Source organism: Theileria annulata, chromosome 4 (assembly GCF_000003225.4).
Source record: "Theileria annulata chromosome 4, complete sequence, *** SEQUENCING IN PROGRESS ***".
NCBI lineage: Eukaryota > Apicomplexa > Aconoidasida > Piroplasmida > Theileriidae > Theileria > Theileria annulata.
In genome coordinates this window covers 1679095-1693804 of record NC_011098.1, presented here as the reverse complement: position 1 = coordinate 1693804, position 14710 = coordinate 1679095, and the positions used below count along the sequence as shown (strand labels likewise).

Below are 14710 nucleotides of genomic sequence, written 5' to 3'. Positions count from 1 at the left end.
TGTATATAAAAAACATTAAATTGTTACAGTTTATATTCAATTTCATGGTCGTGATCCTCTTCCTCACAAAAAGAGTATTTATAATCTCCAACCGCATCGGAATCGTCGTTAAAAAGATTCTCCATTTCAACTTTCTCGACCGGAGGGTGTTCGGTTTCTTCATGTTTATAATTATCTTCCTTTAATTCCATACTTTTTAACTTGGTGCTCAGCTTCTGCTTAGGGCTCGAGTGGTTCTCAAGAGTACTGTTCAAAGTTTCAAAGTTGTTGGTGAACATTAGTTCGTCAGGTATTAGTGAAGGATCAGTATATTCCATAATAGATCTCAGTTCAGAGTCCAAATCTCGTTCTTCATCGATAATTGTTGAGTGACGACCCAGATGATCATATTTCCTAAAGAGTGGTTTTGGGATTACTCCTCCCTTGTAGAATGATTTGTTCCTCCAACATTCTGTGAGAAGCTTATGAAGACTAATGAGTTCAAATTCAGTAGAGTCTAAGGGTTTTGGAGGATTAATTACAACATTATCGTCCAGTATCATTAATTTATGTTAAAATGAAAATGCAAAAATTTATTAATTTTATAAATAAAAACAGAAGATTTAAATAGCTTGTTTAAATAATTAATTGTTGAGTTCTTATCCCACAAGATTCTCAACAACCAACACATCCTAAATATTTTTATGTTTTAATTTATGGGTCCAATTAAAAATAATTAATCAATAACATTTATAGAATTTACAATGACAATTAATAAATATATTTATGATTAATGTGCAGTCATTTATCAAAAATTATAGAATCTCTGTTTTATTCATCAAAATTGAACAGTAAAATTACTTTTTGTTGGAAAAACAGTTTATATTCGAACTATATAAATTTAGAACAGATTAGATTCTACAGTAAATCCACAGATAATAACACACAAATTGTCTCAGATACTGAACTAGACGATTTTTGCAGCCTTTTGAATCAAGATAAACAGAATTGGTGGTCACTTTATGTAAGAGGAGAAGTGCCAGATTATGAACCGAGAAGGAATATGTTCCATAAATTGACATCAGAAGGAATCGATGTAGAATCTATGGAACCGTATGAAATAGAAGATTTCACACGTTGGCTATTAATGAGACAGAATCACGGAGAAAAATACCCAAAGTTCCCATATGATGTTACATTAGAACATAAAATTGAAGAATTGAGGAAGAAAATCCCGTTAAAAACAAGAAAATGATCAGGAAAATTTACACATCGTTTTATAAATTTAATTTAAAAGGTTTAAAATCGACAAGGAAGTTTGCAACAGAATCGAATGTAGTTAAACATGAGGAATTTTTAAAAAACTTTGATACAGGTTTACAAAAGGAAGATTCAGGAGAAGGATCAAACGTTGTCATAGAGTCTTATAATGACAACTATAAAGGTTCGAAGGAGAGATTCCATAGTTTTCCACTGGCCGAAAATGATATGTACTCTAATAAGCCAGTATGGATGCAACTAAACGAAATTGAGAATGCATACAAGTTAAAATTCAAATATAAGTCAAGAGTCGAAGCACAAAAGAAAATTTCAAAGGTAATTTTTGTTTATATGAAAATCATTTAGGCAAATAAAAGTATTGAGACTTTAGGAGAGCTGGAATCAAATCCATCTCGTCTGGTAGAAATAGATAGTTTTAGGACAATCAATTCAGAAGTAAAGGAAGAAACCAAAACAACAGAGGTTTCTAAAAGTTTGGAAACACCATTTTCAACAATTAGTGATGGGACCCATTTGATTAATGATATTGATTTGGGAGGAGATGCATATTATGAAAAGGTTGACCTAAACAATAATCCTGGTTCTATCAGAGCACCAGATTCAATTAAACCTCAGAACATTTTAAAGGAAGAGAAGTCCCTCCTCACTGAAATCTTTGGAGATGGTGACGACAATTACATAGATGCGACGAAACCAAGTGCAATAATAGAATCTACGACGAACCTTGAGGCTGAAACATGGCTAAACATGGACCCTAACCATATTTTGATACAACAAGACCTGCTCAAATCGAAGAACACGACCCAAGTCCTATCGAGTATAGGAGATAAACTTAAACAGATGAATGCAGTTAATGTCTCAACTGCAATTCATCGCCTAGCAAAGTACACGAACCCATACAATAGATACATGGTGGTCAACCATGAATCTTTCGGGAAATTAATAGCATTGGTTGAAGATCACATTCTAAAATTTGATCCCCAAGGATTGACTAATATTTTTTGGTCAATGATCAAGCTGAAGATAACACCCAAGTGGCTGGACTGTCTGTTGGAACAAATTAACATAAATGCGAATAGTTTAAATTTGAGTGAGTTATCAAACTGCCTTTTTTGTCTATCTAAACTAACTAAAGCAAATGATTCAAGTCTGGAGCTTAGGTTTAAAATACTTAGCCTAGTGCAGGATAAAATAAAACAGTTCAAGAGACCACTGGACCTCACATGTGTATCTACAGCACTAGCACGCTTAAATGTTAGGAACCCAGTGATCTTCGGACACATTAGTAGTCAAGTGATCTCGAGCTTGGAAGAGTTCAAAATACAGGAGATTTGTGGAATAGCATGGTCTTACGCCTCACTTGGCTTCACAGATCACCTGCTATTCAGGAAAATCAGGGAATTCATAGAGTCAAAAGCAGACCCAAATAACATTGGGAACATAGTTCACTTGGCCTGGGCATTATCGAAAATAAAGGAAGCGGACCCTGATTTTTTTCTGTACACCGTTTCACCACTAGTTAGAAGTCACCTCTCAAGTTTAAATTGCAGACAAATGACAACGATATCATGGGCATACGTAAACGCTGGAGTTGAAGACCAGGATTTGTTCAACGACATAGCTTCAACTCTAATTCACCACGTGGACGAAATGACGACCCACGACGTGGCCTCTTCAGTAGTAGCGTTTTCTCACATCGAAGTCGACAAGTTGCTTTTGAAAAAAATAAAATCGAGAGCTGCCTTAATGTTAAACGAGTTCACACCACTACAGCTTTCTAAGATTGTTGCTGGGTTTGCAGGTTTAGCTGATCAGCACTTTTATAACCAAGTGGCAAAGGTAGTCGACTCTAAACTCCACCTAATGTCGCCCGAAAACATAGTTGAAATACTATTAGGATTCACGAATGCAAATGTTCTTCCAATACAACTCTTTACAAAACTACTAAACACAGTGTCGAAGAGTTGCAAGAAAATGTACGCTGAGGATTCCCTGCTTCTCTTGGACCTCCTGCGCACACTCCAAGGCTCTAATATTAGTCACCAGCTGTCTAAATCCTTCAGCAATTTGGCTCAAAACCTAATAGAACAAATTGACCAGAGAGTTTCAAGGTGGAAATGCTTTGACGTAACTCAGATAACTACGCTTTTCAACTGTTTGAAGTTGGGGGATGGAACTGTGGACGTCATGGGGACCATAGTTAAGCAGCTTGCTTCTTGCCTTAATAGAGTTTACAAGTCCGTTTTACCCCTAGAAAGAAAAAGAGAAATATTCTTAAACTTCCTATTATCAACCAACAACCTTCCGACCAACTCACTGAATGTTCTGAAGACCAACTTTGCCAAAGATCCAGAGCTTATTAAGTCTTTCAACAACATGATGACTCTGGCCAAAGTTAACCCAGATGATTTGACTTATATTGAGGTGGCTGTAAAAATGCTCCACTCGTGTACTGTCATAGGGTTCTCAGATCATCTCACTAACTCTTTGTTTGATGAAGTTATGGAATTCGAGCTTGAGTCTCCAATTGAGGATGTTGAGTTGGGTTCCAAATTAATTTGGAGTCTAGTGGAGTCAAATTTACACGTGAAGTGGGCACTCGAGAAAATTAAATATTTTTCAACAAACTACGTTTTCGAACCAAATCTCAAGGATCTAGATTCTCTTGTTAGATTAATGTGGTCCTGCGCCGCTGTTTCAGAGGACTCTCTTCTGCTGGACTTAACAAGACACTTGAGTATATATGAAAACCTCTTTCCTTCAGAAGTTTTCCTTTCTCAACAAACTGCTCTACATATCCTCAAATGCATGAATAATCCCAATGTTATATTTAGTGATGTTGAGTTGTTGGAGTCAGGCCAACCTCAATTGGATAAGGACAACCAGGATTTGGGAAATTCGTTTGGAGAACTTGAAAAGAAAAGCATGGACATATTAAAGGAGTGGCTTGAGTACAAGAGGGAAGACCTTTACGTAAAGTCAAAAAAGAACAAAAAGTTGAGGACGCCGGAAATGGACCACGACTCTTTCATTTCAGAATGTCTAATTAGGGTAATTTTAGCTAAATATAATATTGTTCAGATGAAAATTCCACACAAAACTCTCCATGTTGTTGAGAACATATACAGAGTGAGCATTTCATTCCCTGTGGAGAATCAACTGCTTGATGTTGTTGGATTCATGGTATTATATCATTTCCCACAAATTTAATTTTTAGGATGTTTTGGTTCCTAGGGGACAGATTAGATCTTCTACTCTGCTCAGACAGAGGCAGTTACAGATACTTGGATATGGTATACACCCTCTCAGACTTTCATCTCTTTATGAGTCTAATGGCGAAAAGGCAAAAAATCTTATCGCAGAGACTATTTCAAGCTTTAACACCTTGGCCAAGGACCATATTTCCTTTACTAAAATGGCCCCTTCGGCCTAATTTACCCATTTAATTTTGAATCTAAATTATTCCAAGTTTAATCCATACGTACTAAACGAGTAATCTATATATTCACTCAGATCAATGAGTATATTAATTTATTTAAAGCATTTTAAAAGTTTATTATTTGTGTATATATGGAGTTAAGATTCTTTTATTTTATCTTGTTTTATGTGGAATTTTTGTGTAAAATCATCTCTTGGCGGGTTCAAGGCCGTTTCTAACGGTCGGATCATTAAGCAACAGGGACATTTGGGACAGAATTGCTACTGCAGCAACTTCGGTTCTAAGTATCCGGTCAGTTAGTTTAAACTGAACGAATCCTAGCTTCTTATAATATGCCAATTCGTGATCCAGCCATCCTCCCTCGGGACCTATTGCAACGAGGATTGGACCTTTAACATGAGTGTTTAAATTGAGAGATCCAAGTGTTTGTTCCGAATCGGGATGGGCAATTAACTTCATAGCATAATCTTTTTGTTTACAGGCTCTTTCATAGTCTCCCAGGCTTATGAACATGGTCACTTCAGGCATGAGTGTACACACACCTTGCTGGAGTCCCAGGATAAGTGACTTATTTATGCTTTCTTTCGAAAGCTTGTGTGATGCCAAGTATGATTTTTCCACTCTAGACGAGCAGATTAGATCTATATTACCAACGCCAATGCTTGCTGAGTACTACGGGATTCATATATTTGTTTGGGGTACCTGGAGTAGCTTATCGAGTGATTTAGGTCTCGGGATTCCAACTACCAAATCAACTACTGGCTTTTCTATCACAGGTGGATATCTAATAAAAAAATAAATGATTTTAAGCTTACAGTTTAAAGTTTTCTGACAATTTCAGCTTAATTGACCACTTGGTGATACTTTCGACAACTCCGTAGTCTAGAGTTGAGTTTAATATTCCTACTCTTAATAATTTACCAACATGTACCTTTAAAACATTAAGTAGATGGTTAATTGTGTTTTTATCAATGATATCTACCGTTAATGTGGACTCGGAATCCACGATATCTGAATACCTAAACAGAATCAAGTTCATTTTAAGATAAATACTTTATACAACACTAATAAAAAAATTAAATTAAACATGGTTGGGATTATTATACAGAATCCGCTCTCTTTCTTCCTTACACTCCCTAGCAAGTCGTATTAAATATTGAACCCGATTCTGTGTAAATTAAATTTATGTATATATAATTTTGGTTACCTTTAATTCTGAAAAATAGGATTCATCGACTTTTAAATAATGTTTCCAATCTTGTAAAAATAGGCAGCCGCCGAAACGGTCTGAAATTGAAATTTTAACATTCTTACTAAAGTACCTTTAATATGTTTTTTATCAAAACTCCACCAAAACGTTTTGCAAACATCTTGAGACAGTTTAGAATCCCTTGAAACCTGTATTTATTAGGTTAATTTACGTTAATTTTCCATACCTTAACCCAATCAATTATGACAGGGACGTCTTTGGGTGTATTTGTTATCTAAAGATAAATTGTTTATTTAAGATTATAAAACCTGTTCCAAAACGCTAATTATTATGAGAAACATTTGATTTTCTGTGAGATACAACATTTGTTGCTTGGAATTCTCGTTTTTCTGTACACAATCTATATATATTATTTCATTACCTTCAATGTGTAATTACATTCAGTTGAACTTTCATTTGTATTTTCGTTATATTTGATTTTTACATTTGTGCAGTATGGTTTAGTATAATTGGGAATTATCAAATTGACCCATGGGTATAAAAACTGATGGTCATAGTTAGTAACCAGTAAGTTATCATGTTTTTGATCTATATATTTGTTATCGTTATCATAATAGCAATCGACTTTATCTTCCAAAAGTCTTTTAAAATTGTTTATATTGTTAAGTTCCAATTGCTTGTGCGATTCGCTGTTTATACTTGACAGATTAGCTATATTGTTTAGTGCTTCTTGATCGAATTGTTTTATGGTATTATTAATGCTCACTGTTGTCTGAGTCACATTGGACATTTTTATTAGTGTATTTAAAGCGATTTTTATCGTATTAAAATGAATTAAAAGAAGAACCTTATTATGTTCTTCGGAATGATATTAATTATTTGAGGGGCAATGGATAATATCTGGAATTTCAATTTATTATTTCCCCTTGATATAATAAATACTCTTATTATTATTAAACCTTTTTTCAGATTTATCGGTCTTCCACCACTGTAATTAACATTGTTCCGAAGTTTTATTATCTTTATACCCCTAATATTAACAAATTATTTATTTTAAAATATTTCTTTATTATTTTAAAATTAGTATAGATAATCATAAATGTGTGTTTACATGGAATACACCTATTCACTCCAACAAAAACCCTATTTATACAAATTCTCATTCAATCATTCTTATCACTTTAATATTTAATTATAGAATATAAAAATGTTTTATATACCCATATAGCATGATTAAAAATGACAAATCAAAGGAAAAAAACTAATCGCAAATATCAATTTGATCCTCTTTCCTATTCATCATTATATTTTTTCGTTTCAGACAGCGTTAGAGCACATATAAAGAAAGAACGGGACAAGCAATTCAAAGAAACTGAGTGGAAACGTTCAGCAAGGCGTGAGCTCTTCAATTTATTATCGGAAATACAAAAAAATTTTATACCACCCCAAACTTCCAATGAAAATGACCTCAGAGCTTTATCTCTAAACAAACAAATAGCTATAAAAACTGAAATAAAATCTACACTAGAATCTCTCCAATCCCTGATCGATTTTGGTGTTTATAAATTATCTAAGAAGGATGAACTATATAAAGAGAATGTAAACTCGATTTTAAAGGAGGAAACAGAAGATAGAAAAAGGTTAGAGGAGCTCAGGAAAGTGCGAAAAGCAAAATTTTTGGAAAGAATTTCTAAGGAGTCAAAACTCGTTTTAGAATCCAGAGAAAACCAGAGATTGGAAGCTGAACTTGAAAGGAAAAGGTTAAACGATGAGGAATCTAAGGAAGAATCACGTTTTTACTTCCCTAGTGATAGGAAATTAGTTGATTGTGGATTAATTCCTCCAACATCTAGGTTCACAACAACTTAACTGTGTAATTATTTTTTACTTTTCTCATGTTTCTTTATACTAAGAATTTAAAAATTTTTATTCATTGTTTTTATAATATATATTATGTAACAAAATATTCTACACATTTCATGAATCTGTTGCGTGATGTTTGTATCCTACGCCCCATTTGTCGTTGATGTGTTTATTTAAAATTAAGTTATCCTGCTCAGTATTATCATTTTATCTTCATAAAAATTGATATTAAAATGGCCAAAGGTAGACCGAAAAACAGGAACTCATCTTCTAGACCAACTGAGGAGGATGTAGTCGATGATCCTTCCTCTGAGGGAGAAAGCGATTTGGAAAACGGAGATGTCGACGACTCAAGAGCCGATAACTTACATGGAACAGGGAAGACCAAAGTTGGAAAAAATGAAAGGAAGGCAAGAAAAGCCATGAGCAAACTTGGATTAAAGCAGTATGACGGGGTATCCAAGATCTACATAAGGAAATCTAAACAGATCTTTTTCGTGATTAACAAGCCTGATGTATTTAAGCTACCCAACTCAGATATATACGTTATTTTTGGAGAAGCTAAGCTCGAGGATGTGGGAGCCAATTCCCAATCTGAAGCAGCACAACGTTTAAGTCAATTATCCCTTTCGACACTAAATAAGGACGAACCTGGACTAACACTTCCTTCTACTTTTGAAACTGAGGAAGTTCAGGAATCAGACTTTGTCCCCTCATCTTCAGATGTTGAGCTGGTTGTTCAACAGGCTGGATGCAGCAGGGAAAAGGCTGTTCAATCTCTCGTAAAGCACAGAGGTAACATTGTGGAAAGCATAATGGAGCTCACAACCATGTAGTAGAAACTTAATTTATTAAAATATTTATTTTATTTTTATGTGCTAGACAGTTAATATACATCAGTTCCAAAGAGATGACAACATATTCCTCACTCCTGAGGCGTAATTTATTAGACTATTCTTACCTTTAAATCTGGATCCAGTTTCTAGTTCTGGGGGCTGGTAGTATATGAATGCGAGGTCAAAGAGCAATGGCCTACAGTAAACGAGGTCCCTTTCAATACCGAAAATGTCCAAAATGTTATCTTCATTTTCAGCGTCCTTAGGTAGATTTTTCCTGGCGAAAAGCACCAGTAACCTTTGGTAAAATTTCTTACAAACGAGGTTACAAATACTCTAAAAAATGTTTAAAAGTTAAAAAGAACCTGGAGGGTTTTAAAACTGAACAAACACCTCCACAGGAGTCGATTCTTCTGTTTTTCGGGAAGACTAATATCCATTAGTGACCTAGAGTTTGCCCAGTTAATGAGCGACATTCCTTCGTTGAATTCCTCCTTCCTAAAGCAGTGAATGCTCAGGAGGAGCGCGTTTACAGTCCTCACAATCTCTTTTGGTACCAGAAACACTGTGCCAAAGTTAGGGTCATCAACAAGATTTGTTAACTGCTGCTTCAACATATTTGCATATCTGATTCCTTCGCTAGAATCGGGCACTGGAGTTCGGTTCTCTAAACATGAATATGGTATAATAAACTCACCATTGTAACATAAACCGTACAGACAGAAGATTTCAAGTATAACATGCTTCTCCACTTGGAGGAGTGACTTCATTGCGTGCAACGTATCTATCGAATCATAAATGGTTAAAACTAACCTTCAAGTTTACGGAGCTGATCTTGTCCGTCGGTATTAAACTAAACCAAATGTGACACCGAAATCTTACCATCAATTCAGAGCAAACGTCATCTACACATTCGTTGAACAGAACTGTAACCTCTTCATAGTTGTTAAGCAGTTGTTCTTTTGTTAATTTCGAGGAAATATGTTCTCTTAAGACATTTGGGATATCTGTTGAGTCGCAAAGTGATGTAAGGATTGTGTCCGTTATGGAGAGTTTATCGATTGAATTCAAAGCGTAGAGAATTTTTTGGGGCAATAACTGGGACTGTAATGGAACCGCCACTCCTTTACAATGTACGACAAAGTGATTTTCTTCTGGAGTTTTAACTTGTATTAGCTCTGCGTTGGCATCTTCTGTCTGATGGCTCAGGGTTGGGGTTGACACTACTTTACCCATGACCTTCATGTGGAATGTGCACATCTTAATGATTGCATTTAACTGGGTCAGTTGTGAGTTATACCACTCACATTGAGGCAACCCAGCTGTTGTTCTTATCTTTTGTTCAATTACTGATGAGTATGTCGTCAAACATGAATACCCCTCCTCGTACCTTCCTTGTTCGTACCTCAAAACGCCCTCAAAAAAATTATGATACAACTAAATTACTTTAATTAAACCACTTATTTACCTTAGATGCACTAATAGTGCTGTTATCTGCGAATTTTTTACTATAGTCTTCAAGAAGCACTGAGAGACGGTATGCTTTTCCGAATTTACGCATATAATAGTGTCTTCCGCGGTTATTCTGAATTGTTTTCGAAAAATTAATTTTATTTTTCTTACTTTTAGTGTAGAAGTTTCACATTTAGATTTCAAATCCATGGCGTAACTCCATGCTCTTTCGCACCTTAGGGTGACAATTTCCAGGTACCTAATAATTAAATATACAAATATCAAATTAACTAACCTATTATCATTCAAGACTTCTGGGAATTCTTCGTGTATGTATTTTCCACTTTTGTTAGGTACGGACTTAAACTGTTTTCTTAACTGGTGTAATTTTCTGGAGCAATATTTTCGAAAACGGCCATATTCTTCAAGCTTTATACCACGTTTAAATCGTACTTCATTAACGTAGTCCAAAACTGAAATATAAATAAATATGGTTGATTAAATTACCTGGAAATTTCAAAAGACGAGAAACTCCGTTAACCTCGTTAGTTGGAGTTAAATTTTCACTTAAATTTGGAGGAGTAACTTCTGGATTATCCATAGGATTATATATTTTAAAATTACTAAAATTATTTAAGTTAACCCATATAAATGTCGTGGAGGAATCACAGGCATCAAAATCATATTTGGAGTTTAAAATTTATAATTAAAATATAATAAAAATTTATAAAGGAGATTCCAATTTTTTTATTGTTTCTTTCATTAATGCGATTAGCCTTTTTTGTGTATCTTCTCTTTCATCACACTCCTGTGTAATTATCTAGTTAAAACCTCATCCATACCTTTTTTATTTCCATTTGCAGATTATTTATCTCTTTGTTTAATTGTATCATCATTTTGTCTTTCATATATGTCCTAATTAATATTTAATAGCCCGAATATTCCCTTACAACTGTTCATACTCATCTTTGATAAAGTTTGCCAGTGTTATTAGGTCATCAGATGTATTGTTTATTATTCTAAACTCGATTTTTATTAATATATCTCATTTACTTTTCTTCCATTTTACAAATATTTTCATTAGCGCTCTCTATTTTTATCTTAAATTTCGGCAACTCCACTTCGATATACTCCTTGAGGTTTGACATAATGTCTGATTTAACTCTTTGCATATCTGATATTTCATCTCTATATATTATTATCTTGATAAAACTTGCTTCACTGATTCTATCTGGCCCTTTACAGAGTTCAATATATTCTTTTCCCCTTCTCTCCAGTTTTCTTGCTCTTGTGTTAATGAGTTATGAAACCTATTAAATATGATTATTTCTATGGAACTTTTCACAAATATTATCTATTGCATCCGCCTTTTCATTCAGAACTTCTTCATGCTTTGTATTTACCATTTCAATGGTCTTTTCAATCCTCTCGATCTACTAATTTATAATTCTGGCAACTAACCTTTTTACCAATTAGATCCATTATTTTACCGGAGGAACACTCTGAATCAGTTATTTTATTTTCCAAATTATTAATTTTCTGATAAATGTCCTAATGCAATCACATAATTACATTTTGGGTTACACACCTCCAAGATGGTACTTCTCTTCAATTCAACATTGGACTGTATTCCATTTAAACTCTTCTCTAGTTTTTGTAACCTTTCCTAAACAAATAAAGCAAGTCATTTAAGACTTAAATATACATATTTCGTCAAAGGTTTGGTATTAAAAGTATCAGAAGATTTGACTAATTGGTTCTTATCATATTTATTTTTATTTAAATCAAAATCGTTTGAGCTTCTAACAGATTTTATTTGCGATATATAACCTGAAATAGAATATTAATGTGTTTGTGCTCTACTTTTTAATGAAAATTGGCTCAAGTAATCATTCACATCATCTGGAACTCTGGTTTCCAGCCTTTCTAAACTACCGCTTCCAAGATTATAAAAACCACCAAAGTTTTCATTTCTACTAGACTTGGAATTTGAAGATTTAAATTCATTCTTAGGCTCCATATTATATAATTAACGCATGACATGGAAATACTTAAATGTACAATAAATAAGTAAAATAATATAGAGGATAATGTAAAATCAAAAAATCATTAATTACAAACATTATCAATAAAATGTGTCCATTTATTAGAGAAAAATTGAATACATTTGTTTCCACACATGTGAAAATTATCAAGGAAAAAACAGGAAAAAGTATTAAAAAATTACAACCAGAATAAATAAATGAATACGAATGGATTTTTGAGGTTAAAATAAAAATACATCAATGTTCAAGTATAGAAGGATGAGTAATTCACGTAATAACAAATAATTATTGAGATTACTCTATCAAAAATAGAATGAATTAAAATATTAAATATTAATTTGATACTAACATTAATTTTTAATTAAAAATTTGGTTAAATAATACACAAAATAATCGTCATTTATTCCCCATTTAGATGATTATTCTAGAATATATGTTTTTAAATCGCACTTTCTCCACTAAATTTATATATTTTTAAATTATTAAAATTTTCTATTTTTAAATCAACTTCTTCAACATGTTTCCTAGATTATTTGGATCTCTTTCAAATAAATTTAATCCTATTTCACATTTTAACTACGAACTTAATTATTTAAGTAATTATTCTAATAAAGGACTATTCCTTAATACCATAAGAAAGTTTTCTGGAGATTTTAATAACAATACTCAAGAATCCGAGTTGCCAGATGATGATAAGCACAACTCAGACCCAAAATGGATGACAAAATCTAACAAAACCAATAAACAATCAAAGAATTCCAAGGATAACCGTCCACTTCCTTTTAATTTTGACTCGAATACTGAGGATTTGACTGAAGAGCAGGTTCTTCAAAAACAGGAAATAATCAAGGAACTTACTCGAAAGCTAAGTGGCCCTTTAGCAGACGAGAACGGTAGAGTTCCCGTGGGAGACCAAAGGCCAATAGCCATAGAAGTTGATGGTCCATCTCATTTTTATTCTAATACTACAAAATATACTGCCTATACTAAGCTAAAACACAGATTATTAACCAGAATGGGTTATAAGGTTCTCCACGTCCCGTTTTTTGAGTGGCGTCGTCTTAGAGGTGCCAGGGAAAGGGAAGAGTACATGAGAGCTAAGCTGAAGGAAGAGCCCACAGAATGGTTGGAGCCTGAAGATGAGGAATTTTATAATAAAAGGATCGAATCCTTGAACAAGGAGCAGGAGTCGGCCTTAAATGCAGTCAACTTGACCAATAACTAACACATAAAATTATTTTAATACATTTAAAGCTTAAATTCATGTTATTTATGTTGTTTTAAATCTTCTTTATTCATTTGTACAGTGTTAGGTGGAGGAAGGTCGGTCTCCAAATTGTATTTGTATTTATCTCCAAAAAAGGCATCTTTAACCAGCTCAGGATTTTTTGAGCACATAGAAAGGAGGAATTCCCTTTTTAATAAGAATGTCGGCAGGAAATTATACTTTTCCATGGCGTGTTGTAATGAAAAATTTGTATATTTACTTTTTGGCCCTTCGGCAGCTTCATTTCCCAGTGGAGGATATTTATTAGTTCTGAAAAACTCTCTCCACCTCAATACACGATTTACTAAACTCTTTGTTGGCATTTCATAAAATTTAAATGGCTGGTCATTGTAAAACAAGCATAACCATGGGGTATAAGATAAAACAATTGTATATATAAAGATAAAATATTTTAAAACAGATTAATTTACACATCCCTAAGACTTGGGACAAGATTCAATTTTCGTTCCTTAGGAACCATTCTTCTGCTCTGGGATTCCAATTTTTTGTGTATTGCTTTGTTTGGTCCATAGTTGATTGCAGTTGATTTCATAGACTCTTCGATTTTCTTCTTATTAATCTCTTTATAAATCTTTTTAACCTTCTTGTCTGTGAAATAATAGGGTTTCTTTCCCGTTAAAGCTATTTTATCCATCTCTTCTTTGACCAATGACTTCTTCAACTTTCTCAATTCATCCTTCTTTTCAAGGTGCGCATTCTCAGCTTTGTACCTATCAAGTGCTCTTTTGGCTTCTTCTATGTTAGATATATTAAGATGAGAAATTTTCTTCATTGATTCAATTCCTTTCAGGCTATCCGTTCCAAATTTTTTGTTGATTTTAATTGCCTGCATAATATCTTTAACTTCTTCTTTTCTCATATCTTCCAAAAAGCTATAGGATCTTCTAAACATATCCACGTTGAGTTTTCCGGACAGTTCACTGAATCTTGGATCTCTTGTTACCATTTTCTTACCCTTTCCTGATTTCTTGGAAAGTTTATTCGATCCGTAAGGATTGAAAGAAAAGTTATTTGGCAATTCAACTGGAGCATTACTCTTTCTTTTCTTTTTCTTCTTTACAACCTTTTTATTTGGCCATTTGTTTAAGTTATTATTGTTTTCTGATGGAGCTTGTTTCAGTTGTTTATGGTTTAAAGAATGAGGGGGAGACCTATCCATTTTAAAGTTTATGGAATTAAAAAGAATTAAAATATGTTCATTTTAAATGGTAATTTAAATTAAAAATGAGTGTATATGATAAATATTATTGGGGAGTTTTAGTGAAGGAAAATAATCAAGAATATAAGGAATAATAATTTACATAATAATAATTATTT

General features: G+C 33.4%; 11 protein-coding genes across 11 annotated transcripts; 4 read left to right on the top strand and 7 right to left on the bottom strand.

The window, feature by feature from the left end:
- Nucleotides 1-23: 23 nt before the first annotated feature.
- Nucleotides 24-542, bottom strand: TA11165 (uncharacterized protein; the record flags this gene model as incomplete). Its single annotated transcript, XM_948402.1, has 1 exon — nucleotides 24-542. The coding sequence occupies one exon, from the start codon at nucleotides 540-542 to the stop codon at nucleotides 24-26; it is 519 nt and encodes a 172-aa protein (XP_953495.1).
- A 230-nt stretch (nucleotides 543-772) lies between these two features.
- On the top strand, nucleotides 773-4693 carry TA11170 (uncharacterized protein; the record flags this gene model as incomplete). Its single annotated transcript, XM_948401.1, has 4 exons — nucleotides 773-1158; nucleotides 1197-1575; nucleotides 1606-4443; nucleotides 4478-4693. The coding sequence occupies 4 exons, from the start codon at nucleotides 773-775 to the stop codon at nucleotides 4691-4693; spliced, it is 3819 nt and encodes a 1272-aa protein (XP_953494.1).
- A 192-nt stretch (nucleotides 4694-4885) lies between these two features.
- Nucleotides 4886-5738, bottom strand: TA11175 (uncharacterized protein; the record flags this gene model as incomplete). Its single annotated transcript, XM_948400.1, has 3 exons — nucleotides 4886-5290; nucleotides 5402-5483; nucleotides 5515-5738. 3 exons carry the CDS (start codon nucleotides 5736-5738, stop codon nucleotides 4886-4888), a joined length of 711 nt encoding a protein of 236 aa, XP_953493.1.
- Nucleotides 5739-7148: 1410 nt separating this feature from the next.
- On the top strand, nucleotides 7149-7778 carry TA11180 (uncharacterized protein; the record flags this gene model as incomplete). The annotated part of the gene is made up of 1 exon (XM_948399.1): nucleotides 7149-7778. One exon carries the CDS (start codon nucleotides 7149-7151, stop codon nucleotides 7776-7778), a length of 630 nt encoding a protein of 209 aa, XP_953492.1.
- A 227-nt stretch (nucleotides 7779-8005) lies between these two features.
- TA11185 (nascent polypeptide associated complex (NAC), alpha chain, putative) lies at nucleotides 8006-8608 on the top strand (the record flags this gene model as incomplete). The annotated part of the gene is made up of 1 exon (XM_948398.1): nucleotides 8006-8608. One exon carries the CDS (start codon nucleotides 8006-8008, stop codon nucleotides 8606-8608), a length of 603 nt encoding a protein of 200 aa, XP_953491.1.
- A 60-nt stretch (nucleotides 8609-8668) lies between these two features.
- TA11190 (signal recognition particle (SRP), 68-kDa subunit, putative) lies at nucleotides 8669-10661 on the bottom strand (the record flags this gene model as incomplete). Its single annotated transcript, XM_948397.1, has 7 exons — nucleotides 8669-8944; nucleotides 8974-9392; nucleotides 9422-9461; nucleotides 9491-10045; nucleotides 10077-10193; nucleotides 10232-10533; nucleotides 10568-10661. The coding sequence occupies 7 exons, from the start codon at nucleotides 10659-10661 to the stop codon at nucleotides 8669-8671; spliced, it is 1803 nt and encodes a 600-aa protein (XP_953490.1).
- A 345-nt stretch (nucleotides 10662-11006) lies between these two features.
- Nucleotides 11007-11232, bottom strand: TA11195 (uncharacterized protein; the record flags this gene model as incomplete). The annotated part of the gene is made up of 2 exons (XM_948396.1): nucleotides 11007-11079; nucleotides 11114-11232. The coding sequence occupies 2 exons, from the start codon at nucleotides 11230-11232 to the stop codon at nucleotides 11007-11009; spliced, it is 192 nt and encodes a 63-aa protein (XP_953489.1).
- A 26-nt stretch (nucleotides 11233-11258) lies between these two features.
- On the bottom strand, nucleotides 11259-12080 carry TA11200 (uncharacterized protein; the record flags this gene model as incomplete). The annotated part of the gene is made up of 6 exons (XM_948395.1): nucleotides 11259-11370; nucleotides 11399-11493; nucleotides 11522-11611; nucleotides 11649-11726; nucleotides 11766-11890; nucleotides 11924-12080. The coding sequence occupies 6 exons, from the start codon at nucleotides 12078-12080 to the stop codon at nucleotides 11259-11261; spliced, it is 657 nt and encodes a 218-aa protein (XP_953488.1).
- A 542-nt stretch (nucleotides 12081-12622) lies between these two features.
- Nucleotides 12623-13330, top strand: TA11205 (uncharacterized protein; the record flags this gene model as incomplete). The annotated part of the gene is made up of 1 exon (XM_948394.1): nucleotides 12623-13330. The coding sequence occupies one exon, from the start codon at nucleotides 12623-12625 to the stop codon at nucleotides 13328-13330; it is 708 nt and encodes a 235-aa protein (XP_953487.1).
- Nucleotides 13331-13371: 41 nt separating this feature from the next.
- On the bottom strand, nucleotides 13372-13695 carry TA11210 (uncharacterized protein; the record flags this gene model as incomplete). Its single annotated transcript, XM_948393.1, has 1 exon — nucleotides 13372-13695. One exon carries the CDS (start codon nucleotides 13693-13695, stop codon nucleotides 13372-13374), a length of 324 nt encoding a protein of 107 aa, XP_953486.1.
- Nucleotides 13696-13799: 104 nt separating this feature from the next.
- On the bottom strand, nucleotides 13800-14552 carry TA11215 (uncharacterized protein; the record flags this gene model as incomplete). Its single annotated transcript, XM_948392.1, has 1 exon — nucleotides 13800-14552. The coding sequence occupies one exon, from the start codon at nucleotides 14550-14552 to the stop codon at nucleotides 13800-13802; it is 753 nt and encodes a 250-aa protein (XP_953485.1).
- Between the last annotated feature and the right edge of the window lie 158 nt (nucleotides 14553-14710).